This window comes from Cyprinus carpio, chromosome A8, assembly GCF_018340385.1.
Source record: "Cyprinus carpio isolate SPL01 chromosome A8, ASM1834038v1, whole genome shotgun sequence".
Lineage (NCBI taxonomy): Eukaryota > Metazoa > Chordata > Actinopteri > Cypriniformes > Cyprinidae > Cyprinus > Cyprinus carpio.
In genome coordinates this window covers 11,490,522-11,518,192 of record NC_056579.1, presented here as the reverse complement: position 1 = coordinate 11,518,192, position 27,671 = coordinate 11,490,522, and the positions used below count along the sequence as shown (strand labels likewise).

Below are 27,671 nucleotides of genomic sequence, written 5' to 3'. Positions count from 1 at the left end.
CGCAGCGCCGCAAAACGCGAGCTCCAGATGCAAATGGAGTGGGCACCGCGCTGTCATATGGTACTGTCGCCGATGCTCGAGACAGGATTGAGGGTTGAGGATGCTCTGAGGCTCAACGTAGGCAGTCGTGACGTGCTCTTGATATCATAGCCGACCCTAGACTTGGAATAACCCAGCTGAGTGTTTGCACCCTTCGCCTTGTGAGCGACGCGGCATGCACAGGAACAATGGGGATGGTCAGAGGTTGCGCTGAGGACGCCAGATGCCATACCGCACACATGTCCCCCCTTACATACGAATCCAGGCTCAACGCAGGTTATTGATTATGATTGAGGGGTTCGAACAGGGAGCCAGACGTTTCAGCAGCAGCAGCCGAGAGAGTGCAGCGAGGTGGATGCTGCGCGGCGACGCGCCCCCTGAATCCCTAAACTGAGTGAGTATCTTAACAGCATCTGTATACGAGTCTCATTGCCATGCACTTCTGCCTCCGTGCTGACCACACAACGGAATCCTTTATTAAACGCATATCATAATGTATATCAGGATCTAAAGCTGTTGTATGTTGGAGTAATACACGTCTGGTTTGTATGAGATAATGACTCGCATCATTGAAGTCAGACGACACGTGTGCAACAGCTTCAGTGTAGCCGCATTACCCTTTGTGATTCGACGCTTAATTAAACGATTTATAAGCAGGTTGTGGCACACTCTCTCACTCAGCGGAAACAAGCACTGCTCGATATCACATTTAATACAGTGAATTATGGAATCAATTAAGAGAACAGCGACATGGCCGCTCGTTTATTTGTTGCCCCTCAATTAAAAGGGATTTCGATGGAAACCTCTTCCCGTCTGCTGTGGGAGCTGGCCTCAAGGACGCGCCTGCACTGCGCGTGCATTTCCACTTTGATTTTGCCAGATTATTTCCTGAGTGTATCGGTGATTGGCGGGACAATACCCACAGGAGCAACGATTCACTCGTGCTGAATAAGAGGTCGACCGCTGCGGGCCATAACATATCATGCATCCGCGCTACACATCCCATATGCGAGCTGGAAAAACAATGGTGTTGCATACTGGTATACTTGATAAATACAGTATTATTTCAGTTCTAACAGCTCACGTTTTAAAATTCATACCGGCCAGGTCGAAACAAAATATTGTTTATTCAGCTAACCTGTTGTGTGTCTGATTAAACCGTCGCAGTAAAAGCTGACTGAGCTCCTGTCTGCAGAAAAGGCGCAGTACTTCAATATGATGTATAATTTGGGCACGAGACGAATCAATAAATGCACTGAATAGTTGAGGGCGACGCGCACTGGTTTAATGTCGCGTATGTCAGATAAAATCTAAACAGAGTCTAAACAGAGCATAATGATTTTGAATTTTTCTGTACAGTCCGTAAGTGAATATTTTAAGTGAACGATCTGTTTGTTTACCCTTACAGCAATCCATTGACTAATTTTGTTAACTTAATTTCTTAGTGCTTTCCTGACTGACTATAATACTAGCCAATAGCATTCGAGTGTGGCTTGTGAAAGAGAATATCATTGGTCGAATTTACTGAACAAACACGCCTCCTAAACGATTCGCTGCTTTGAATCGAAACTACTGGAATAATTTCATGAGATAATGTGAGTCACTTTCTATCAGATAACGCGTTTAATGATTCCAAACACTTTCTGGAATATTTAAGTAGATATTTAGACGCAAAATATAGCCCAATAAAGCATAGGATAATAAGATTTCTTTCAGTCGTAAATGTGTATGTGTGTGTGTTTTCCTAATTAAATGGTTCATTGACTCACTCATAACACAAGGCACTTGGTGCTATCTGAATGAATCTTTTTGTGATCAGATTCAGAAGAATAATTTCACTGAAATGAATTAAATCACCAACACCGTAGAGGGAAGGCTTGACAATGTACATGTCATACAACAGACAGATGAAGGTTCTGAGTTTGTCAAGCATGTGAGTTTTTGAAAGTGGCTCCATTGAATCAGACCACTTGGGCCAAACTGATATAAGTGTCCTGTTGATCGGTGGAGAATGGAATAGATACGATGTCTCCAACCATGGGCATCAGAGAATGCAAGCAGAATGTTCTGTCATGTCCAATCAATGAAAGAGAAATCCCACACTGGCTCACATGTGATTAGTGTACTGTACGTCTGGAGTCAGAAGGGGTGAAGAACTGTTTTTGATTTAAAATAGAAAATAGCTGGACTGGTTGGAATCCCTATTATTACAGGTTATAATATATAAGTTCAACTTTCAAATTTAATCTTTTAGAAAAGCATTATGTTCAGTTCTTCTGTTCTGGAAACATCTTACATGAATCACACACTTTGTTTTGTCACATCTGAAATGTGTTTCCGCTGTACTCAATTTCCTGAACCTCCTGTTTATCCTGGGGTGGCCTACTAAGTGAACAGAGTCTTCAGATTTTGATAGAACCATCAGAGATTTGCAGTAGGTCTGTGACGGTGTGATAAGGCCCCGCAGGCAGACATCCTTTAAACTTGAAGCTCTACTGATGATACTGTGAAATGTAGAGGAGTTCCTTCTCTCAGCCTTATCGTGGAGCAGATGAGTGGTCATAGCTCCTCACAGGAGGAAACATACAGCCTATATCTGTCCTTGAACCTGAGTGTTGTGTGTGTGTGTGTGTGCATGTGTGTATTTTTGTCTGTGGGGTTTTTATACATGCAATATCTGCCAAATCCAAATCCTAATTATTTCTCCCCAATTAAATAACCTATAGTTACAGATTGTAAGGGTGAATGTTTTCTGACTTAGCTTTACAGTGATATCCTATGGAAGAGACCCTTTTTGATCAAACCAGTATGATTCAGCTACTAGCAAAACATTTCATCATTTTCTTAGCGAGAGGTCAAGAGGTCCTTGTCTCCTCCAAACAAAGGTTGTGAGGCCAGGAATCTCTGGTGACCTTAAAATGTGTTATTTTGAGTCATTGGGTTTTGGTTCTCTCACAGTCCAGAGACTTTTCATGACACCAGTCATTTGTCCACATTGTTATTTTCTAATTAACTGAACAGGTTTTTAAAATGACAAAAGAATCATAAATGCTTTTAGTATATAAATAATAACATTAATAATGCTAAAAAAACACTGATGGCACTTTCCAAAAATAATATAATTTGGTAACCATTTATATTTTTAAAGCATGGATGAAGAGTAGTTTTTTTTTTATAATTTTTTTTTAAATTTGATGTTGGTTTATTGCTAGAAAATAGCAAAATCACACCAATCAGGGTTTTCAACTACATTTAAGTGGCAGTATTTTTTATAACAGGGTAGAAAATAACAAATAAATCTCAAGGTTACACACATCCTTTCACCATTCATTTGCTTAAAACGAAAGAAAGAGTTTCAGACCTTATTTTTTACCCATTCATGGAAAGTGTCAGATAAACAAGTGAATTCACTCCAGCAACGTAATTGAGCCGAGACAGTCGTTTCCTGTAACCCATTTAGGGAAATTTCATGAGTAGAGTTACAGTATGTTGCTCTAAGCTACAGTTAATGGGTGTTTTGTTTACGTTTTTACAGTGATGAATTTACATTACATTTTCTGAATAAAATCTGAGTGATGTTGGCTTGTGCAAAACTTTCCTTCACTATCAAGATGACAGATGAAGTGGGTGGTTCCCAGGGTGTTACTAATGTGTTTTTATTGGATTGCTGGATGATTGTTAGGGTGTACTGGGTGGTTGCTAGGTCATCTTTAGATGGTTGCTTACTGCTCCAGGTCAAAAGAGCTGACCCTCAAGTTTGATCATTTTATATGGTGCCCTCAATAGGATATTTTTCATAATTTTTTTATTCTCTACTAAGCAAAATTAAGTCAAATGTTTATTGTTATTTATCTTCCCCTTGGTAGGAAATGAAACAAAATACAGTGACCCCTGGAGTCACAGTGCAGAACAGATAACAGAACATGTAACAGACACATACAAATACAACTACAGGCAGTCCAGTAGACACTGTAGCTGTAAATATGAACACACAGTGCAGCTGTTCTCTGAAGTGAGTTTTAGTTGCATTAGCTGTTAGTCCTATAGGATGCAAATAGTTGCAGCAATACTGCTGTAGCTAATAGTTTCAACAGTCAATTATTCTTAGTTCTAAAACAGATTATAATCTTAGAACAAAGCAGTTATGTAAAGGTGGCACTGAGGAGTTTGTTGCAAACCCAAGATGAGGTGACAGAGGACACCCTGTTTTACAACTTGCTCACAAATAAATCATTTAACATCCCTCATGCTAACATGCTGCTCAGAGGAGACTTCAGGGCTGTTCACACATACAGAGATTTACAGCAACAAAGCAGCAGGAAGCCATTCATTTTCAATGAGAGTTGGTGATTTCTGACGACTTGAACATCCGCGACAGAAGTTGTTCCTGCTACAGTTACAAAACTCTGCTGGCTGGCTTTGGATAGCAGACAAAACTGATATCTTCTGATGGTAGAGAGACTGGACTTTATATTCTAGTAAAGTGACTGGATCCAATTTCCTGGCATGGAGACGCAATCCAACATTGTATATGCAATGGTTGTCTGCCATATCATGAAAATGATTATTGGCTTAACAGTATCAATGTGATTTTTAAACTGCCCCTGTTATGGATTTTGACCAGTGTGTAATGCAGCTGTATGTCAATGTAAACAGTCTGCAAAGTTGTAAAGCTGAAAGTGCATCATAAATGCAGTTATTGTCTCTCAAAAGAAACAGTCGACTCTGAACTGCTGAAACGAGTTGTTTGTAATTAGAATCCCATTTTCGTGAAGTTTACATGTCACATGTTAACACATTTGCACAATGCCCACCAACGTTCAGTGTGGACATCCCGCAAAAACTTAAACCCGCCTCAAATGCTGTAGCTGGTTTGTGTGGATAACATAATGTCAAGAAGATGTTGTGCTCTGCGCTGTGAAAGTGAATTCAGTTAATTTTCACTTCCAAAGGATGAGGCTGTGAAGAATCAGTGGTTAAAATTCATATTTACAATGATACCCTAGCAGTATAATCCCAAATTTTTGCTGTGTTCCTGTCATTTCACATATAACTGCTTTCCCAATCTATGTGAGTTCAACACGGGATTCGTAAACCGGTTGTCCTTGAAAGATGGGTCAGTGCCCAGTTTGTTTAGATCAGTTTGCTCCTCTGAATCACAACCTGTAAGTGTGATTAATAATTGTTGATTTGATGTTCTGTCGAGCGTGCAAAATCTGTCATTTTGTATATTGTGTTGTGTATACAGTCAGTGCAGCTGTGGGTCTCTGGCTAACTCACGTTATAGTTCTGCTAATCAGTTCTGGGCCCGCTATTGTCTAGAAATGTGTCAACTAATTTAGAATGTCTGTCGTTCTTATTACTTGCAGTCATGATAAAGGATGGAGCAATACTTTGGTTTACAAACTTATCAGTACTCCGGTTCGGCTAACGCATATATCATTATTGTTTGGGTTTTTACTACTGAGCTGTGGGTCTGGTTTGCTTACATAAGTGTAAAACAACTTTTTCCCCTCTAAATCTTTCTTTTTAGAACAGAGTGGAGCACTATTATTATTATAACAGGATGTATTATTGATATTATTCCAGTACTGGTGATGTGCGTTCCGTTTCCGACATGCGCTGTACACAGTAGACCAATCACAACAGACTGGGTCATCTGACCAATCAGAGCAGCCTTACTAAAAGGAAGGGTTTGGAAAGATGATTCTTCTAACTAATCATTTGAGAGTCATTGAGAAATAACCTTTCAAATAGTATAATAGAGGCACTTTAAGTATTATGTACTATAATTAATAAATACTTAATTTGAATTAGATTTTATTTTTATATTTGTCATTTTAATTTTACTGTAGGTTTTAGTAATTTTAGTACTTCAACTTAATCTGGAATTTTTTAACACCTTTTAGAAACATGTTAGACATTTTTACTGGCTAAATTAAGTTACACTGTAGTCATGAAGTTGTACGTAATCATTTCTTGCACTAATAGACCAGTAGCTCTCAAGTCTGGAGGGTTTGTTTAATTTTTGTTTAATTTTAAATTGTATGCTGAAATTAAACAATCAAAATAAAAACAAACAGGATGTTTTCGTTTTGCTTGGTCACATTAATCAAATATGAAGTGGTAATAATTTTAAGGGGATCGTCCTGGGTATCCTAAATAATAGAGCAATATTAGCTGATTTTACCAGTTAAATAGGATTTTGTCTTGCTCTAGTGAGTAGGTTTTCAGAAAGGCAAATTAATCAGTCTGAGAATAAAGACAGGGACTCAGTATCAGAGACAGGCTCTGCTTCTTCCCAAACAGTATCTGTATAATTACACAGGAAACACTCCTTACTCTTTACTGTTTAATTAGCCCAGCTAAGACAACATGTAGATTTAGCCACAAACTCCTAACACTTGCCAAATTCAACTCGGTCCAAAAAGTGTGATGGGGGTTTAACTGTGCTATTTTTGAGAGATAGTTGAATTTGAACTTTGACAGAGCACATATGTGTGTGCATATATATGTGTGTGTGATTTCTAAAAGAACCCTCATAAACAACATAAGGTCCAGTCCACATTGCAGATTATTCTGGCCAAGAACCACCCACTTAGATAGGAAGAGACAACACGTATCAATTACACCACAATAATAATGCCCTCTTAGTTTCAGACTAGAAAATAATAACGGTTTTATAATTTATGGCCGTTATTAAAGGAAAGACTCAATATAGTAAGCCATAAATCATACTGAAATGCTGCTTATGTTCTGTAGATCCAGAATATGTCAATATGTCAGAAAATTCAGCATCTATAATACCTTTGATTGGGGTTATGTAACAGTCTAGTTTAGTCACATATTCATATGGACTAAACAGCAACTGCACCTATTGACAGTGACTGGGAGAATATTATTCACCCAGCTCACGTTTGCCTAGTTCTCTGCATAAAAAACATCATTATAGGGAATGACTTCACAAATCAATAGGACTAACATGTGATTCGGCCATTCGGTGGGGTGAAACACAGTTACATCAAGCTCCATCTGTGCTCATGACAGAACTATCCTTGATGGAGCACTTGGTTTCAGCATTGTCTTCGCCCCTTTCTTTCCAGATACACACAAGACAACACAGTAGGCCTACATGTTTGCAATATGAAGGATTGTACTGTTTTTGTATATTAGTCGTGATTTAGCAAATAATTGACATCTAAATCATGAAAAAAACTTCAATGAAAATCAAAAATTTTGTCCTAGCTATAAACATGTTGTGACAGCATATTTTGATGAGTGTTTGGTGTCTAGTTTTGCTGCATCAAGTTGGGAAGCCCCGCCCACTGTGACATCTCATTGGTCCGAATTGGTTCTAGAAGTATTTTTTTGCATTCAATTAAATGTTGCAGCATATTCTTTCTGGTTTCGCCATAGTAGAGAGATGCCAAAGACTATAGAAATACAAAGACCATTCACTCCTATGAATGGGAGAAACTGTAACGCGCAATATGGCGGAATAGTCCCGCATTCTTCTTGAAAGAGCCAATCGCTGATTGGTAAAGTCATTGCATCACTGCACGGCCGTTAGAAGCTCAGGTACCCTTAGAAACGTTATAACTGTGCATGCACATTGGCTGGTCTAGTCTTAAAAAAAAGAAGCTTTTTTAACGCTATTTGAGCATGAGAAACAACATTCATGTGGTAGTTCATTTCAGATTTTGTTGCTTATTTGCTGAGTTCATAGTGCAGATTTGGAAATTGCAGGATTCCCCCATTCATTTAGATAGCAGATGCGCTTACTAAAAATGCAAATTCATTCTTTGCCGATAGAATACGCTTTATCAGGCATTAGGTAAGATGAAATGAAAATGCCCTCAAAATATTTCTGTGAAGACAGTCGAGTCCCTTCAGAAATTCATTCACATAAAAACACCCGTTTTTACTTTGAAACATGCAGTGCTAATATTTAGGCCTATTAAATGAGTGATACATTTTGGTAGCCTGTCTGGAAAACACAATAGCCCTGTTGGACATTGGCTAGCAATTCTGCAATCTCTGAATTATGTTCAAATTGATTGTGATTGTCTCACACCGCACAGCAGTTTCATGTTCAATGTGGACAGACAAAATTGGTTGCATCAGATCTAGTTAGGACACAGTGCTCTAGGGCTGATGGGCATTATGGAGATGATTTCAGATGCTTTTTCTTTTTGTAAATCTGCAGTTCATCAGGTACTCTCACATGTGATTGGGAAACCAGAAACCAAGAAAGCTCAGTTCATAAGCCATTAGGCTGCCACTAGCAAATTCTGTCATACCACTTCAACCTAAATTTAGAGCAAAATTTAGAATCACCTCCAATTAAAATCACAATGGCTTTTATTATAGTCAGTGTTTCAGTATCCTGACTGTCTGTTTATTTTGAGTAACTCAAATGGATCTGGAGAAAGATAAGCTTTCAGTCATTTTGCATTTAATTTGTTTAGGCATTAAAGACATAAGGTATTTAAGATGTCATTTGCAATAAATCAGTGAGATTTGAAATATGCCATGGGCACTCTGGACAAATTTTGAGTAGAACATCATTATAGGGTACTATGATTAAAGACTGACAATAGATATGTTGCTTGAAAAACTGTATTTAATCAGAATACCTATTGTTAATTAAGATCTGTTAAAAAGACTGAATTAAGTTGCTGTATGGTAAATGTGATCACACCTTTAGTTGGTTATAATATGCGTGAGAATTAAAAAGGAACCACATAAAGGACTCGAGCTGTTCAGAAACCAAGCTGCTAACACCTAATGCTGTGTGTCCCTGCTCACCCACTGAGGAGATCCTGTTAAAACAGATCATTAAAACCATGATGCACCGCAAGAGTTGGAATGGAAAGATTGAAAAAGTGAAGGTGAGAGACAGCAAGAGCTTCATTAACACAAAACACACACAGAGTTGTTGGGAAATATGGTGCTAGTACCAAAAAAACTACATTGTTGTGCTGTCCACAGTGTATATATTCCTTTTTCCTTTTATAATTTATATAGTTTTGATATAAAGGCCTACACACACACACACACACACACACACACATACACAAAGTGTATCTGCGTGTTTCTGTCAAGTAAAACTAATAATTAAGACAAAATGGTTAAAAATACTTTTCTAAAATAAAAAATTAATATTAAGTAAAAATTATAAACCTAATTTAAAAAGCTTACATAAAAATTAGAAATGTTGCCTTTGCAACTAACTGAAATAAAATTATGTATTTGAGTTGAAGTTGATAAAAGTAAACTTCCAGTCCTAATGGTGTTACTTACTGCCACCGTGGTTAGTTGTTGGTTTATATATTAGTTCATAGGAAATCGCATTAAGTGTAGATCATGACTAGGTTGTTCTGGTCATAGTGAGTAATTTAGGTTTTTATTTGGCTCCAGTGGTGATCCTATCGTAATATTCTTAAATATCTGGAATGTGAGAGTCTGGATGTGTGCCTTAGCCTAGCACAGCAGTTTTCCCTACTTTTAGCTGGCAGCCTTTGACAAACACAGACTCTATTTTCTGTGTATAAACAGGGAGTCTGTGCATGATGGATGATGGATTAATCTTCAGGCATGTTCTTTCACTGATGCATACTCAAGAGACCTGTGTACAGTTTAAAAGGTGTCACAAGAATTCAGGTGCAACTCAGGACAAGTATGCATGCGTACTACACTTCTGACAACTGCATTATAGTAAAAAGGCCTTTTTTCAGGTGGACAAAGAGCAAGACACAATAAAAAGGACATTTGTTTTCCCCAGCATTGTCCTAGTATTTCGACACGCTGTTGTTTGCTTGTGCTTGTGAGGTATTTTTAGCTTTTATCATGACTCACTTCCCTTTGATAGTACTAAACCAAGAGCCAAAATAATTAAAAACAGGCTAATTCCTTATCTGATGAAATCCACGCACTTTAGCTCATGCATGATGCCTGTAAGGTGTAAATCAGAAATAGCCATAGAATTCCTTGTACCGCCACCAGCAGTACAAGTCTTCACACTGAAAAATAAAGATTGGGTTGTGCATGCAAAAAGGTGATTGAATGATTCAGGACTCACTCTCCATTCTGAGCCACTAGCCCATCAGAAGATTTCTGATTTAATGGACAACAATTGGAGAAGTGTATGCAAAAATGCAATCAAGTGTGTAGACTCTATATATACTCATATACTTAATGTATTTCTACTTAATATATTTATATACTTAATATATATACTTGTGACTCTTTAGCTCTGCCCACGGCACGCCTCCAGGAGCTCGACTGTTTTCAGTGAGAAGCGGTACATCTGTCTGCTTTATCTGTCTTTTAGAAATCTGATAAAACTAAGATTCTTCGGAGATATGAATCATGCAATACTACTCTATAGGTACTCTATGAGACTGGCAGAAACTCTGTGTGTTATGTCTGCTTTAAATTACATTTTACAATTTTAGAACTGTCTGTCTGTCTATCTATCTATCTATCTATATATATATATATATATATATATATATATATATATATATATATATACCATTACTTTATTTTATATTTTCCATTTTAATTTGAAAGTTTTCATTTTTATTACTTTTTTAAGAAATGTCAATATAGTTTTTATTCATTTTATTTGTTTTAGTTATTTTAGTACATCAAGTTAAACAAAATGAAACTGACAAACTAGCTAAATAAAGCAAGCTGCAAGTGTTAATATTTAATGTTATTTAGTTAACATTATTTTTATTTCAGTGTTGTTTTATGGTTTTAGTTTTAGTATATAATTATATATTCAGTATATAACATAGATAGTGTATATATGTGTAAGTTTGTTTATGCAATATGTAAAACATATACACAATTTCATTGTAATGCATAATAGTGTATTGCAATACACCAGTGTGTGATTGTATTCACGTCTGTGCAAATTCAAACTTGGCTCATTAGGATGCACTGTAGCAGGTTGGACATTGTTGCCATTAGTTTCTATGTGTCTCTCTTGGATTGCCAGGGGCCTCCAAAGCCTCAAGCTGTGTGTCCTGACACTGTCAAATGAAGTTTAACACTTGGGCTTCTGGCAAATACAGCACAAGCTGACCACATTGGCCCCTGGGACCCATGGCGCATTTAGCAGTAGCTGACCACTTGGACCCCCGGGCCCCACGACACTTTCTGTGTGAGCTTACTATGAGGGCACCCTGCTACTATTTTAGTCATCTAATGTTATTCTACTAAATCAAGCGTTTTTAAAACCAATGTTGTTTAACAATTGGCAGAGCGAGGGCCAAGACCATGAGTGTACTGTCATGTACATTAGAGCAAAATATAGTGGGTTTTTCCCCAAGCACTGTAACTGTTTAGAAAGGGGCTTTAAAGTGAAGTGTAAAAGCTCAGGCTTTCAGCAACTGCATTTTCTGTGACTTTGTTTGCGGCGACAGACAGGTGAGGTACCTGATGCTCATGAATCTTTGCATGAAAAATGAAAAATGCCCCCCAGTATGAGCCAAATGATTCTACACAAATGCTGAGTGACAGTCAGTGGGCAGAAAATGACACACTGTGGGAGAGAAGAGAGAGAGACCTGCAGGAGACACACAGAAGGAGAAAGACAAAATAAAAGTACAAGTACAAGAGTGAGACAGAGAGAGAACAAGAAAGTGTGGAGGATTCACTGTCTGTCATTCATTCACACTCTAGAGAAGGGCTGCAGGGAGGAATGAAAGAGTATGATTCATTTTTGTTATCCCATAGACGGGTGAAAAAAACTCGTTTTACAAAGCAAAGGAACTGATTCTAGCACCTTCCCTTTTCTCTTTCAGATATTGTGGACATTGTTTGAGAGTGTGTGTGCATATGTGTGTGCGTGTGTGAGGGCGAGCGTGAAAGTGTGTATGTTAGCACTTCCACATGGCCTCCATGCAGGACGGGGTGAACTTCTCTGCTCATCCCTACGGCAAAGTACTGCTGCTGGGGGCCATCGCCGCTGCCTCAGCCTTCGTTGTCACCATCCTCATCGTTGTGCTATGTGTGGGCTGCCAGAGGTGAGTTGCACACACAAACACATATGATCATATATAAAATGCTCTAACTGCTTGCCCTCTTTGGTTGGTTGGTGTTTCTTTGGTTTTTATTTGTTTAGATTCATATTCTGGGCAGCTTGCTTGTTCAAACCCCAAACCTAAAGTGCTAACTCATCCTGCAGACATAATACCTCAAATCTTGCAGCTTACTACTGATGAGAGGCTTATGATTTCTCCCGGTGTACACACACAAGAACAAACAAACAAACCAACAAAAAAAAGGCAAATTGGTGAAAGACTTTCATAGACTTACCCTGAAGGATTAACCCCAATCATAATAGCAATCGTCTAGAAATGCCTTAGCAACCACCCAGAACATCAAAGAAATCACATACAGTAGCAACAGGCTAACAACCACTCAGAACACCATAGCAACCATACAGCAGCACCCGGGTAAACTCAGAAAAGCCCCTAGTTGATATTGATAATATAGCTCTTTCATACAGTACTGTGAAAAACTGTATGGTCTGTAAGTTGTTTGAATGTTTTTGAAAGAAATCTCTTATGCTTACTGTAAAATACAGTAAAATCACAGTAATATTAAGAAATCTGTTTATTTTTTTGTTTCTTTGGGGCATCCTTCAGAAGCCATTCTAATATACTTATTTGATCCTTAAGTAACATTTCTTATTATAATTAGTGTTTTAAAAAACATTGTGGTTTGTTCCTAGTATTTTTTGTGGAAACTGTGTTTTTTAGGATTCTTTAATGAATAGAAAGTAAAAAAAAAAACAGCATTCATTTGGAAAAATAAATGTAATTTCTCAAAAAAAAAACAAAAAAAAAAATTAAAACAGTAGTGTACATACACATATAGCACTCAAATTGAGGATAATACCCAAGAAAAAATATTAAATATATTTTAACAATATTTTGATCTTAATTCAATATGCAAACTAACAGTTCTCTTTTAGTAAGCATTCTCTCAGAACACTCTAGCAACTGCACAGCAGTGTGCTAAAAAATACTCAGAACACCATAGCAAACGCATAGCAACGCCCTGGAAAAGACCCATAACACTCTAGCATAGTGGCGTTGAGCCTTGCACAGGCAAGCACCACTCAGTTTTTTCACTAATTAAAACCAGCCTTCAACTTCTGTATACAATTGACAATATTTTATGTATTTTCATTCCATGCTAGAACCTACGTACGCAGCCCCTCACATGATATGCAAGGGAAAAAAAGTAATTCATGCACACGATTTACTAATTCGTTTCCTCATTTTAAGTAAATCGTGCACACAAAATAATAATTTGTTCCACGTCTGTGTATAACAGTGCTTTGTACTGTAAATTTTCATATCGTCAACATTACAGAAAATGCTCTTGTAATATGAAGCCACATATCCCACTGCTGCTGTGTGTGAGTTCCAGGATGAAAGCCAGAGATCATCTGTCTTCACCCATCACTCACTAAGGCCTTTAATAGAACTTATTCAAAAATGTCATTGACGTTCACCCTCACCTCTTTCATGCTCACTGTGTAATGTTGAGAACGTACTTTTGACATGGCAGTGATGTTTAAACAGGAAGTAGCTGTTTTTTTCTTTTCCATCTCTGTCTCTCTTGTTCCACTGATGATAGCACAGAGCACACTGTGTGAATGCTAATGTCTCATTTTATCAAAGCACATAATGCATCTGGTAGTGGGAGGACAAAGAAAAAGTATTAGAGGAATGAGAGATGGAGGAAAAGAAGTGAGAAATACAAGAACAAGGGTTGAAGGAAATACAGATGAGAAAGACATTGCGGGGAAAAAGTAAATGAGAAAATTAAAGAAGATGTTGCAGGTATTTTCAGTTTTCTTTGAGATACTTCTGATAAACATCACCTCTTTAGGTCAAGCTTGTTGGACAAAATATTATTTATAGCTTGCAAATGAATACTGAACACTACAGTCAAAGATAAACCTAAAATACATTTACATTTACTTTGATGTACATTTGAAGACGTACTCTTAAAGAAATAAAAAAAATAATAAAGTTGATACAGTTCACAAAACCTGCTGCAATGATTATCTGACAAATCAGACTGATTCAGACTTATTCAGTGATTCTTTTCCAGACCACTGAAGGGAAGCAATTCTCCACATCATTCATCACATTAATTAAATCTGAAATATTCATTATAGTTTATTTACTAATGGGTTTAAGAACCTGTACTTGTATACAACATATTTATTTCAAAAGGTTTTTGAGAAGGTTAGATGTTCTTGTGTGATATTATACTAATGTTTTTTTTATTCTGTTATGTCTTAAAAACAAATATCAGTGATTCATGGGAATCTCAGTAATAGCTTTAGTACATTACAAAATCTACTTTGTATCCATTTTGCTCTGCTGGTAGGCAGATTTCAGATTTCAGATTCCTGTAATCTTATCAAAGCAATGCAAGCAATCAGAAGTGAACGACTGACATGGTTTTTTCAAGAATAAACAGATGTTTCCAGGCAATGGGTCTGGATCAGGGTCCTGTGTATGTGTGAGAGAGGAAAGTTTAGATTCAATGACAGACAGGACTGTGTGCTTCTTGTCTTTTCATGAAGAAAATAATCTGCAGCATCCATTTAGCTATGTTAGTGATGTTTCGATTGTATTATATTGATTGTTTGATTGATTTTCTTTGTGGCTGAGTTTTGGCCTGAACACCATTGCACCGCAGTTACTCAGAGGCCTGTTAATCATCCAGTGAAAGCCTTCTGTTGTTTCAAATGCCAATCTGGGCTCATTTCGAGGATAGTGAAACTTGAAAGCACTTGCACAGTTACTTCTGATCAAATGACTTCAGTCAAAGTTTATAAAAACAACTGGCCTAACTGAATTGAAATGTGCATTTTCTTTCTGCACAAGATAAACAGTTGGAGCTACTAAAGTAAATTGAATCAGGGGCTCAAATGAGTCAGCACATTCGGTCTCCATAAATCAGTGGATAAACAGAGCATTTGCAGTTTGAACCTGACATTCTAAAATTTTGGATTTGGAACAGCATGATTTACATCTTGGCGACTGTGTCTTGCAGGAAGGGAAAGACACACAATGGCCCTGGAGAGGAGAGGAAGCACAGGCTCATGGACATGGTGAGCATTTCTAAGTCTCTTCTCTCCTGCTATATTTTTTTTTCTCATTGGGTGTCATTCACTAATAATTGCACACAACTTGTACAGCCATTTATCAAACATATCCTTATCCACCAAGTTATCAATTAGTATACACACAGTCACACACACACACACACACACACACACACAGTCACACACACACACACACACACACACACACACACACACACACACACACACACACACGCACACACACACACACGCACACACACACGCACACACTATATATATAACTTGTTTTTGTAAGGAACCCAGGTCTGGGCTTAGTTCCATGTCAGTTCAAGCAGTTCATGGTTTTGTTTCAGGATTTAAATTCTTCCCTCACACTAGTTTTCAAGTAACAAATTGAAGACTCCTTCTGAATTTAATTAATCTTCTTAACAGGCTCAGTGGAAATAGATCTTACCTAAACTTTGAATGGATCACTTAAGCTTTGAATCTAAAACAAAAGGATTTGGTCCACTGATTTTTGTTGTTGTTGCTGTACTGGTTATACTGTTTTATTATTTTTTTGAATACAATTTAAGCAGTTTATCTGTGCATCTGTTTTCAGAGTATACTGCGACAGTCCAAGCTGACCTCCATCAGTAAGTCAGACACCAAGCTTCATGAGATGAACAGACTCAACTGCAATGGCAAGAGTATGTACTGTACAATCACATCTCTTAAAGCTTGATAGTCTCTAGTTCTTCACACATACCTGCAGTTCGGGGGAAGGTCTGAGCATGGTACTAGCTATGTTCCAAGAGTTTCCATAGGGGCTATTAGTAGATGTAATGACTTTTACTCTATAGTGATTGGCATGTGTCTGCTGCCCTTTGCCTCTGCAGTTTCGAGCAAATCTTTTTGTGTCTTTGAAAAAACATGGTTTTGCTTCTCAGATGTTAAGCTCTTCAGTTAATATCATGCTGCTCTCTGTAGAATCTTCTAAGAAGAACCGTCCCGCCAGCATGGATCTGCTCTTACTTCCTAGCCGTCGCTCAAACTCCGACCTGCGTTCTCAGGGCCGCCAGCTGCCTCAGATCCCTTCTGGTGAGGACGGGGAACACACGTACGCTGAGGTGGGCCGCCGCTCTTCTCCCACCCGCGGTTCTGAGGATGCGCGCTATGGCGTCGGAGGTCGAGCTGGAGAGACGGACACACCTGCCCCACCGGCGGTCCCTGCTAATACCCCTGCTCCACCTGATCCTGACGGGGACTGCTTGGAAGGTGGGATTCCGGAGTCGGAGACCCTCCCCCAAGTGGTAAACACGCCCCCTCAACCACAGGAAACAGTGGAGTACGCCTGCATCAGAAAGGTCCGGAGAGTGGACAAAGCAGCACAGAAGAGGGACAATGGGACCGAGACCGAGGAGGGGCTCGGACAACAACAACGACACAGCAGTGGGGAAATACGGAATGCTCCGCCCACTCACCCAGCCCCGCCTCCAACGCACCCACACAGTCAGAAAATTCCACGGAAAAACATGGACACCTTCAATCTTCCGTCTTTCCCTAAGGTATTTTCTATCTATCTATCTATCTATCTATCTATCTATCTATCTATCTATCTATCTATCTATCTATCTATCTATCTGTCTGTCTGTCTGGCTGTCTGTCTATCTATCTATATTCTGTAAGACCTATAAAGCTTTATAAATGTTTTTTCAAAACCTTCAAACAAGATTTAAACATTCAAAGTTTATTGTTACACAAATTTATCTGTTTAAAAATGACCAAAATATGAATTTATTTTCATTTTAATTTGACTTCCTTACATTGAAATTCAAATTGGATACATTTCTGTATCCTATTCTGAATGGCGCACTTCTACACACATATTCAGTAAGTAATTTAGCACTGCAAGCACAAGGATTTAGTCGAGGCTAAAAATGTAAAAAGCACTACTGTAGTACATGAGAGCATTGTTTCTGATGGAAACTGTTTGTTGTTTCATAGCTACTAAAAGCCTTTGACTCACTGTAATTTCCAATTGTGTTTTAAATTGTATCTTAAAATGGAACATATTATAAATAGAAGCATGCTGGGAATGGCGTCCCCTATTTTTGTGTGCCTCAGTGCTAGTGTAGACTTGCAACTAAAGTGGGTCTGCAATTAAGTACACCGCAAGTATACTTCATTATTTTCTCTGTGAGAACACTGTCCAAATCAATGAGCGTTTAGTGGTCCGTCCACAGCATTCGGGGTGTTGCACACTCACAGCTACTTTACTATGAGGATGATGCAACCAGCGGAAATGCAGAGTGAAACCTCTCAATCACCGAAATCCAGGCAAACAGCCAGACCCAGAAAATGGGCCAGTGCTAATGGGAGACAAAGGAAATTGCTATGGTGAACAAAAGAACCTACAACAACATGCTAATCCCTGTCTTAAAAATGGCAATGTGACACACCCCATTGCCCACCTTCCGTTTCTCCTGAATAACAATGAGGAGAACATGCACAGCAAGCATCAATCTGTTCCCTTACAGCCCGAGTACAGGAAACACATTAAGCCCAATATCATTAGATGCAGAAGATAGTTAGACATGAGGGCAGACCATAGCCTGATTATTCTACATAGGCTTATTTTCATGGAGAAGAGTCTGATCTAATGTTTTGTTATTCTATCTAACATTCTGTCAAGCTATCATCAAAGATAAAAATTTGGCATCTCTTTTGTAGTATAAGGGAAGTAAATGAGTGAATCTCTTGATTTGGTTCAGAAAACCATAAAACCTGAATGCTTCGTTCACAAATTGGACTCATCCACTTCTTGAGCTTAGCTCACTGGAGGTGACTATTATGAGTGACTAATGACTTAAAATTCAATCTGTTTCTCACACAAAGACATTAAGAAGACTTAATATTGCACACAGGTTGTATGGACAATTTTATGGTATTTTCATGCTGCTTTTGCACCTTTTGAAGCTCCCCTTTGAAAGCTCCTTTAGTCTTCCACAGAAGAAATAAAGACGTACTGATTTGAATAAACACGAGGGTGAGTAAATGATGACAGAATTCATTTTATGGGTAAACCATTCTTTTAAAACTACTGCTTTAAACCCATGAACTGTCCTTGGAGGGCATTGTTGATGCTGTTTCATGATACTGTTCTACTCAGCTCTATTCTCCAGTGTATATTGTTTAAGATGGCCCCTTACACTGTAATATAATATTTATTCTAGTCAATTGTTTTTAATAAATCAGGAGGCAGTGTTTATGGGAAATGGAGAACAGTACATATGGAAACCTCCGGAAGAAGATGACATCATCTTCCAGCACAAGCAGATGGGTATTCTGAGCTCTCATGCTGGAGAGAATATGGCAGCATCTGCAGCAGGGGTGAGTGTGCACTAAGTTTTCCACAGTCCTGAGACATATCCTCCATTTCTCATTCTATGCAGTCACAATGTCTTGTTGGCATTATACGTTCTTGAAACATTGTCTGTGAATGATCCCAGAATACTTCCTTACCCCTAAACACTATTTCAGGGTTAACCAGAAACAGCTGTAAACCCAAAATGTGTATTCTTAAAAGGCTGGATTGTTTTTGTTGCCTATTAGACAGCGGAAACTGGAAAAACAAACTTTTGGAGTAAAAGATATATACACAGATTTTCCACTCATGAATATGTTTCAGATGTTTGGTCTCTCTATTATCATGTAGATCACAGAGATGTATTCGAAAGTTTGCAAACCAGGCAAAAAGAAGCGAGGCATGCCTGGCTCACCCACCGCCGCGAGAGACATCAGCGGCTTTAGGACCTTGGCTCGAGGTGACCGCGGTGAGCGTGACGGGGGTTTCAGCGTGGTAGTCAAACCCCAAACGTGGGCCCCGCAGGAGGGCAAAGGCACAAGAGCTCCACCCGGCTCCATGGAGGACCACTGCTATGAAGCCATCAGCACTGAGGAAACAGAACTGGCTTATGAGACCATGGAGGGTGGGGGAGGCTGGAGACGCGACAGGCCTCCACCCAATGCCAGTGCCACCTTGCGGCCCAAGCGGAAGCGGCCCCAGCAACCTTTGCAACAACCACCGCCACCCCCTCCACCCCACCCTCCACCCCCTCCACCCCCCCAGCAGACCCCCAAACTGCAGAATCTCCCAGCCAAAACAATGCTGATTCCCGGGGAGAGCTTGTACGAGAGCATACCTGACCTAAAACAGGGCTCGGCCACCTCCAGCACAACCACCATCTTTACTTTTAATGATGGCATGGAGATGTATGTCACTGGTCTGTAGGGGGTGCTCTGGGGAAGGGAACGTTCCTCTCTGGGGCTTGAATCTTGAATAGGGAGACGTATGCGTGTTGTAACCCAATGGAATATTTTACATGGGTTTCAAGTATTAGTTGAGCATTAATTGAGTTTTGTAAGTCTAGTTAAAGGTCAGTATTCTTGCAGCACAAAACGACAAGAAATGCTTACGTGAAAATACAAACAAAATGATTTCGATTAGTCTCACGCCTCCATCACGATGAAGAAATAGTCACCAGCCACGACATATCACAACGGACACAACATATCATAACCGACAGTAGCATTCCTGTAGAGAAAATTCTTATTTTTTTGTCATTACATGCTGTAGTTAAGGACAAAGTGACCATCGGAATTGAGGGTCAAACTTGTATTTGATGCCTAGAAAATTCCAAAGTAGAAAAAAATAGAGCACAAGTCTATAAATAAAAAAAGTAACTTGATAAGAAGCACAGTTTAATTGTGTTCCCGTGGCCCTCTGAGAAGAAAAAAACAAAAACAATTTGGTTAGATGGCAAAGTACCATCAAAAGTTATTGCAAAGCAAAATATCTTATATCGACAAAAATCCTTTATTTAATCTGTTCATAGAAGAGTCCTATTTTAAAATGGCAAAACACTATCTATTACCGAAAAGCTTTAGGAAACACATGGCCCTATTTTTGTAATGTCACAGCCTCTATTTATGTAAAATAATAATAATAATTTTAGAACTACAATAAAGATTCTAATTCAATTAGCCAAACAGATCCTGTATGCCAAGAAAGTATTTTCTTAAGCACAAATATCTCATGCTTAGCATGTCATCTGTCTGAGACAGTGCCCTTATGAAATTGAATAGTAGATTTAAAATCTGTTAAAATTAATAGATTGTAAATTGCAATTGTCAATAAAGCAAGATCATTGAGAGAATAAGAAAAAGCTCAGGGACAGTGAACAAAAATATAAAATAATTGCACACAAAATGTTATGACATATCTCACAAGAGACCCCCAATGTCTTTTCATGTTATTTTCTTGTTTTGGTCATACATCAATTCAAACTGTCACATAAGTCACCACAGCACTTCAATGCGGTAAAGTAAGTGTTTTTCTTTGTCAATACTGTTTATGCACTTTGCCTGATTAAAAAGATGCATGCTTTCAAGAAAAAAAATACCCTTGTAAAGGGATAAAAAAAAAGAAAAGAAAGAAAAATGAAACTAGCACTGTCCTGTGGTATCAGAGAATGGTTTATTTCTTGCTGTTGTTGGTGGATTGTTTGATTTATATGCCTTTTTCTTCATCTGAGAAAGAGCACAAAGTGAATTGCTTCAGGACTGGGGAGACCAATGAGGACTCGAGGAGGACTCTCTAAATGAAAAACTGGAAAGTTAGGAATATAACACAATTGGTCAGAAGAAATGTATCATAGACAATCCCTTTCCCCCATCATTTCAGAAACAGTCAGGATGTCCATGTACTGTATGTCCAGATCAGATTGAATGGAATCACATACATTAGATTGTTGCGAAAATTGCAACTATGTTTTATGGAAATAATGGGAGATTTAAAAAGGTACAATGACTAAGCGATTTAAAATGAGTGTATGTCGCCCTGTAAGTCTATGGGAGTTGGCAGTTTATGGCCAGATAATGACAAGCTTCACCAGTGGACAATGTCAAACTATCTATGATATGTGGACTTTAGCCGCTGTCTCTTGATGTCTTTGAATCGGATTCTAATGTGATCTGGATTAAATTATCCCAAATGACCGGAGCGTACATAAAGGGGCTCAGGTCAACCAAATATAATCAAACCGCTTGTCTAAGCCCTCGTTGCTATCAAACGTTGGTGCAATGTTGTAAATATAATACAAGAAGAATTACAAAAGAATATGCATAAAAGTGTGGGGGTGGGGGGGGGGTTGATTTGCTCTTGGTGTTCCTGAAAGTATGTGTTTCTTTCCAGTTGTCCTTTTGGAATGATTTTTCTCTGGTGAAAAATTATCTCAGCAGTATCTCTGTGAGTTATGATTATGTGCTTTGGGATTTTTTGTTGTCCACATCATTTTAGCTATACTGTGTATCTCAAAGACCAGTTGAGTTTAGTGTGGCAGCTAATGTTGTGCGTTTGCTTATCAAACAACAGGGTGGTGTGTATTAAAGCTCTGTAATTAAGTACTAATGTGCAAAATATTGTAATGTTTTTATATCAAAATGACTATTCATAAAATGTCGGGTCAAGTTTATACTTTTTTAAATAAAGTAGCACTTCAAAAAACACAAAGCATATAGCATTTACATAGTGTTTTCTCGCAATAAGCCATCTATTAATTTTCTAAAGAGACGTGCTCAGACAGTCTGATCTCACGGAATAATTTAACAATTTTACATGGTGCTGATTATGTATGAATTTGTATAATGTGAATTGTATGAAAACGTATACTTTTGAAAAAGTAAGCATGAAGATTCACCCCAAACCTGTCTCTAAACCTAACTATAAATGGGATTTAAGCAGATCTTATGAAAACATATGAATGAGATTGTATGAATTCATATAAATTATAGTTTGAAATACTTATGTATTCTAATTAGATTGTGGTGGACACTTAACGGAAACAATTAATTTTTTGGTAAACACATTTTTAGTGCTAACTACAGTAACATGATACTTACAAGTGTGCATCCACATTGGTTGTCAGAGTAACAACAAACACCATGCACAAGATTTTAGTAATGGATGTTTCTCTACGGTTTTTCATACTCATCTGAAAACATTTGTCACAGACAATCCCATTAAAAATCAGAAAGGGTGGAACTTGCTATATTTATTTGCAACTACTACAGTTAAGTTAACCTTGTGATCTGCTATGATCACTCATATTGAGAAGCATTACAATCTCATTTTAATTCGATTTCTGGTGTTTTGCATGTTAAGAAAAATTAAAATAAATAGATGTAAAAATATAGTTTTTCTGTTATCTGTAAAAACTTGCAGATTTGTTTACAGTAAATATTTATGTCTCTGGGGACATATGAATGGCAAAAGAGGAACTAAACCTGAATGAAATATTTCTTAGTTCAGTATTAATAAGGATATTTAAAAAGAACTATGGATTTTAACAGCAACAAAGACATGAGATCTGACATAGGCAAAAGTCTTGCTTCTCTGGCTTACTTAAAAAAGAAACAGATGTGTGCCTGCATTCGATTTGCATTTTGTGATGTCTGTAGGCATCAATGCAAAAGGTTCAGCAAATATTCCAGAGGACATTTCTCATTTTAAATCTGGATGTGATTAGTCTCTGATTAAACCAGTTTTGATTAGTTTATACACTCAGGTAGATGAGGGATTGCATTAGAGTTCTTTGTTTACCCTAATTAGCCATTGAAGCTGCAGTCACATCAGCCTTTCACTGTGGTACATGCTGTTCCTATGACAACTGCCTCACTGTCATGGTATGGTATTTAAGAATTCCCCTCCATTGAGACAAAATCTCATTGCATTTCACAGTAAGATTACATTACAAACAGATGGAGGAGGTCATAGGATTTTTTTATTTCATTCAAATCCTCCACTAGAACATATGAACTTGTGTTTGTAAAAGTGTAACCTGTTTTCCTACCTCTCTTACTGTGTCCCTGCATGTGTTTATCTGTGAGAGTGTCACAAGCTTGCAACTGACTTGCTCTGAAAAAAAATAGGTCATCCTTAAAACAAAAAAGGGTGCAGTCAACATAGCAACCGTCTGCTGTTTTTTTATTGGCTGACTTGTTTCCATAGTAACAAGTTAACCTTGAGGCTGCAGTTGCAGACCAGTTTGTTGTCTAGGCGAATCCAGCATGTATGAAAAGCTCTGCTAAGTCAAGATGTCACCCATGTTTTAGATCTCCAGCAACACTGAAGAAAGGGTCTGCATGTTGTAGCAACCTAGTGAGAGTACAACACATAGGAGTCTTTACCATGTCAGCATTGTACAGTGAATTCAAAAAGTATTCACCCTCTTTGAATTATTCCACATTGAATATTTTTGTGGAAATGGTACATTAGGTTCTCATATGTAACACAACATGTATTGTACTGCCATTTCAAAATGTGGAGAGGGGAAATTTTTCATGCAGCGTTTCCACACTTTTTTGTCTTAGGTACTCCCAGAGCCCCATAAGGATCAAGTGCTGTTCTTATTAACATTAAACCATAAAAATTATGCCAGATATTTACAAATACATTGAGAAATTATTTCCTGATATGCCGTTTCTGTCCTTAAATGCTCTTGTGTGTGAAATTTCTTATGCATTCTCAGCCCGAGCCTCCGTTGCTGATTCCATAATGTAATTTTTACAGCAGCATTAACACGCTATGGGGTAACTCCTGTTGCACGAACCAATGGTGCTTCAACCTACCAAAAGGGGTATAGCCAATTGCTATATAAGTCATATCTGAGTGCCATTTTGTCAAAATTTTCTCCTTAATTGTTCATCTCCTCACTGGCTCTGCAAGCAAGAAGCCAAAGAGAAGAAAGAAGCTCAGCCTCCTGCTCACCACTGTGAGAAGAAGCCACTGGCAGCGGAAGAAGCTTGATGCCTTCACCTGCGGCCATCTGGCTTTTAAAAGAGCATATTGTCTGAGCACGCAGAGGTTGCTCTCACCGAGGTAGAATGTTCTCACTGCGAGAACATGAGTCTCGCCCTTTTCTGCTTGAGGATCGCCTTTTTCCATGAAGGGGATCCTGCGAACTGCCACTCGAAAAATTCTGACCACTTGCCATCCAACCACATGTCGGCCATTCCTCTGTGATTCCTCTGGACCTGCTTCACATGCAGCCCCTCCAGTATTGGCTCAAAGCCCATGTCCCTCCCCATGCTTGGTTTCTGGGATGTTTTCATCTCAGGGTAACCCACTGCTACATCAGAGCTGTGGCCTCTTGGAAAAGTCCTCGCCTGTTTCAATCAGGCGTCCTGTTGGAAGTGACCTCCAGGAGGAAGATGGTCACAACATATGCCTCCAACTCAGGTTGGGGAGCTCTGTACAAGGGCAGACCAACGTTCAACTCTTGGTCAAACCTGGGGCAATGCTTACACATCAACTGCATCGAGACAATGGCAGTTTTTCTAGCCCTAAACCCTTCCTGTCGGCCTTAAAGGGGCACCACATCCTGGTCCGTTCGGACAACATGATGGCGGTAGCCTTTATAAATTGCCACGGTGGTCTCAGGTCATGTTCCCTCTACAGGTTGGCTTGATGCCTCCTTTTATGGGCAAACTCCTCCTGCTGAGAGCAGTTCATGTGCCGGGCAGACTAAACCAGGGAGCAGACATGCTGTCCAGGGGCATTGTAGCTCGACGAGAATGGAGACAACATCACCAAATGGTGCAAATTATCTGGTCTATCTTTGGGAGGGCAGAGCTGGACCTCTTTGCCTCAGAAGACAACTTTCACTGCCAATTTTTTTTTCAAAGCAGCAAGATGCCCTGGCCCACAATTGGCCCAGTGCTCGCCCGTATTCCTTCCTCCTGGTTGCCCTGCTTCCTCAGGTCATCAGACAGGTCAGTAAAGTCAGTAAAGTCCCACTCTATAGGAATCAGACGTGATTCCCCAAGTTGATTCAGCCCCTGGACAGGAGTCTTTGAAGCTCTCCGCGAGTGTAGCTAATACCATTTTGGAGGCTAGAGCTCCATCTACAAGATGGCTCTAGTCATCCTCCAGTGACTTGTCCTACATGTTAACTTTTCTACAAGATCTGTTGGACAAGGGGTGCACCCCTCCCATGCTCAGAGTATATGTGGAAGCTATCACGGCAAATCATTCTCTCTTGGCTGGCCAATCAGCATAAACGACGTGGTCTCTGAGGGGAGTTTCTGAGGGGGGCTCGGAGATTGAATCTGCCTCGCCCTCATGCTATTCCAACTTGGGACTTATCTATAGTCCTCAGGCCCCTATGGGGCCCTCCCTTTGAGCTACTCCAGTCAGGCGACTTGAGGCCCCTGTCACTTAAGACCGCCCTTTTTTTGGCTTTAGCATCAATCAAGTGAGTGGGTGACATGCAAGCACTGTCAGTAAGTGCTTCATGTCTTGAGTTTGGGCCTAACGACTGTAGAGTCATCCTCAAGCCAAGACAAGTCTACATGCCAAAAGTGCTCTCCACTCCATTTAGAGGACAAGTCATCACCCTTCTAGCGGTCCCCAATTAAGAAGGTGAGCAGGGTCCTAATCCACTCTGCCTAGTTTGGGTCCTTATAGTGTATGTTGAGCACTCTGGCTCGTTTCGGCACTCAGAGCAGCTCTTTGTATGCTTCGGAGGCCACTCTAAAGGGTTGCCAGTCATGGAGCAGATCTCACTGGATAATGGATGCTATAGCCTTGGCTTACACCTCAGTAGGCTTACAGTGTCCTCCTCCTGGGCTTGGTCCAGACACCAACACAATCTTGCAGCTACACGAATGTGATAAATCAGGCTTCAGTATCAGAGTAAACAGGATCTTCCCCAAAGCATGTTAATGCAAAGCTCATTCCGTTATCTCAGGGAACAGAGTTTACATAAGTAACTGAAGCATTTTCCATCTGAGGGCGTGTCTATATGCGGGTGCGTGCACAGAAAAAAGCATGTTTTCTATAGGCAATAAAAGGTAATGTAAAAACATGGAAATTGTCATTTTTATCCTTTTGTTTGTCATATTTGTTTCCTTGGTCAGTGTCTGTGGATTTCCATCTGCTGTTGTAGGCCATAAGGACCTTTGAAATAACTTAAATAGTTTGGCAAATTGATACTGCACTGTGATGTGGTCGATATACCTGGAACTACTTCATAGCTGTGGGTTTACTGGAAATTAAAGTTGCTGATATTTGCCCTAAGTGTAGATGGTCAGATTCAGGCCATTCTCAAGCCAATTAGGTCATATCTGTGAAATGCTTAAGAGATTGATGATGTCTGGTTAATTTCAGCCAAAGATTCAAGGTTAAGTCTTTGATAGCCCTTTGATTCCAGTTGCCTAATTTGGTAAAACAGACAAAAAAAAAAAAAAAACGTTTATGCCAAGTTTCCTCCATTTTGTTGAAATAGATGTCACATCTATCTTTTCTAACCTTCCATGGCTTTTTGCTTTAACAACTTCTAACTATTTCTGCACTTTTCCTGTACTTGGTCATTCATTATTCCATTCCAACATTTTTTTTTTCTATTCTTCATCTGATCTTTTATTAAGATTGTAAAAAAAAAACAGTTTAGGTCGACTGTCTCTAAACTCTTAAGTGAGCAACAAATGTTTCCCAAATTTATTTTCGTTCCATAGTTGGATTTTGAATGTGCTTACTTAACCAGCAAAATCACAGTTAGACAGGAGGAGTAAAGTACTGCCCCCTGGTGTTAATGCTGCAGCAGCACATATGAAAAAAAAACATCCTCCCTGCTCCTTTGGAGCTACCTCAAGAATGATCAAATAGAAATTTCTCTTGAAATTGTAGAATTTAAGTTAAATTGAGGGAAATAAACAATGCATTGAAATGATTAAGGCATTATCAAGTGTTTAAAAAAAAATATGTTGAATTTGTAAAACCAATAAACAGCCAAATGAGTCCAGCCATTCATTCATTTGTATATTTATACAAATGTACAAATTAATTCTTATTAATGTCGAGTTTGAACATTTTGAACTGTTGTGACAGTGTTTAAGGAACAAACTGTCTTCTAAAATAAGATATCAAAACATAGTTATATTTACTGATAAAACATTTTACTGTTTTAGATCCTATCATGAACATATGGTCATAAAATTAAGTGCTACAGAATACTGTGCCTCATGAGTGTGCTGGCAAATCTATTTTTTGTTCCTGGCTGGTTTTATGAAATTACAGTAAGTGTTGATCCTCGCTAGTCACAACTGCCTGAATTGCTTGAACAAAGTGTCTAACCTCTGATGAGCAGCTATGTGGTTCTTGATCACTCCATGATGAAAACCCATCTGTCCCAAAGTAACGGTCACCAAAGTCCCCTTCAAGGACAGCAAATATACACCCACAAGATTTCAGTACATAGTGTAATTTTTTCATTCTTATATTTAGGTACATTACCCTTTAAAAATTTTGGTCAGTAAGAATTTTTGGTAAAACTTTTCAATAAGGTCCTATTATTTGACATTTTTTAATGCATTAACTAACAATGAGCAATATTTGAATACAGTATTTATTAATCTTTGTTAACAATAGTTAATAATCTAATTT

At 38.7% G+C, this 27,671-nt stretch overlaps 1 protein-coding gene across 2 annotated transcripts; it reads left to right on the top strand.

The window, feature by feature from the left end:
• LOC109095290 (WAS/WASL-interacting protein family member 2-like) lies at positions 1 to 26,094 on the top strand. 2 transcript variants are annotated; one of them, XM_042762175.1, is made up of 7 exons: positions 1 to 433; positions 11,856 to 12,077; positions 15,136 to 15,193; positions 15,789 to 15,822; positions 16,157 to 16,734; positions 18,425 to 18,559; positions 18,885 to 26,094. In XM_042762175.1, exons 2-7 carry the CDS (start codon positions 11,944 to 11,946, stop codon positions 19,458 to 19,460), a joined length of 1,515 nt encoding a protein of 504 aa, XP_042618109.1. In that variant the 5' UTR covers positions 1 to 433; positions 11,856 to 11,943; the 3' UTR covers positions 19,461 to 26,094. The 2 variants fall into 2 exon arrangements, with proteins under 2 accessions (XP_042618109.1, XP_042618108.1); XM_042762174.1 differs by having other exon boundaries at positions 15,789 to 15,876.
• The last annotated feature ends 1,577 nt before the right edge of the window (positions 26,095 to 27,671 follow it).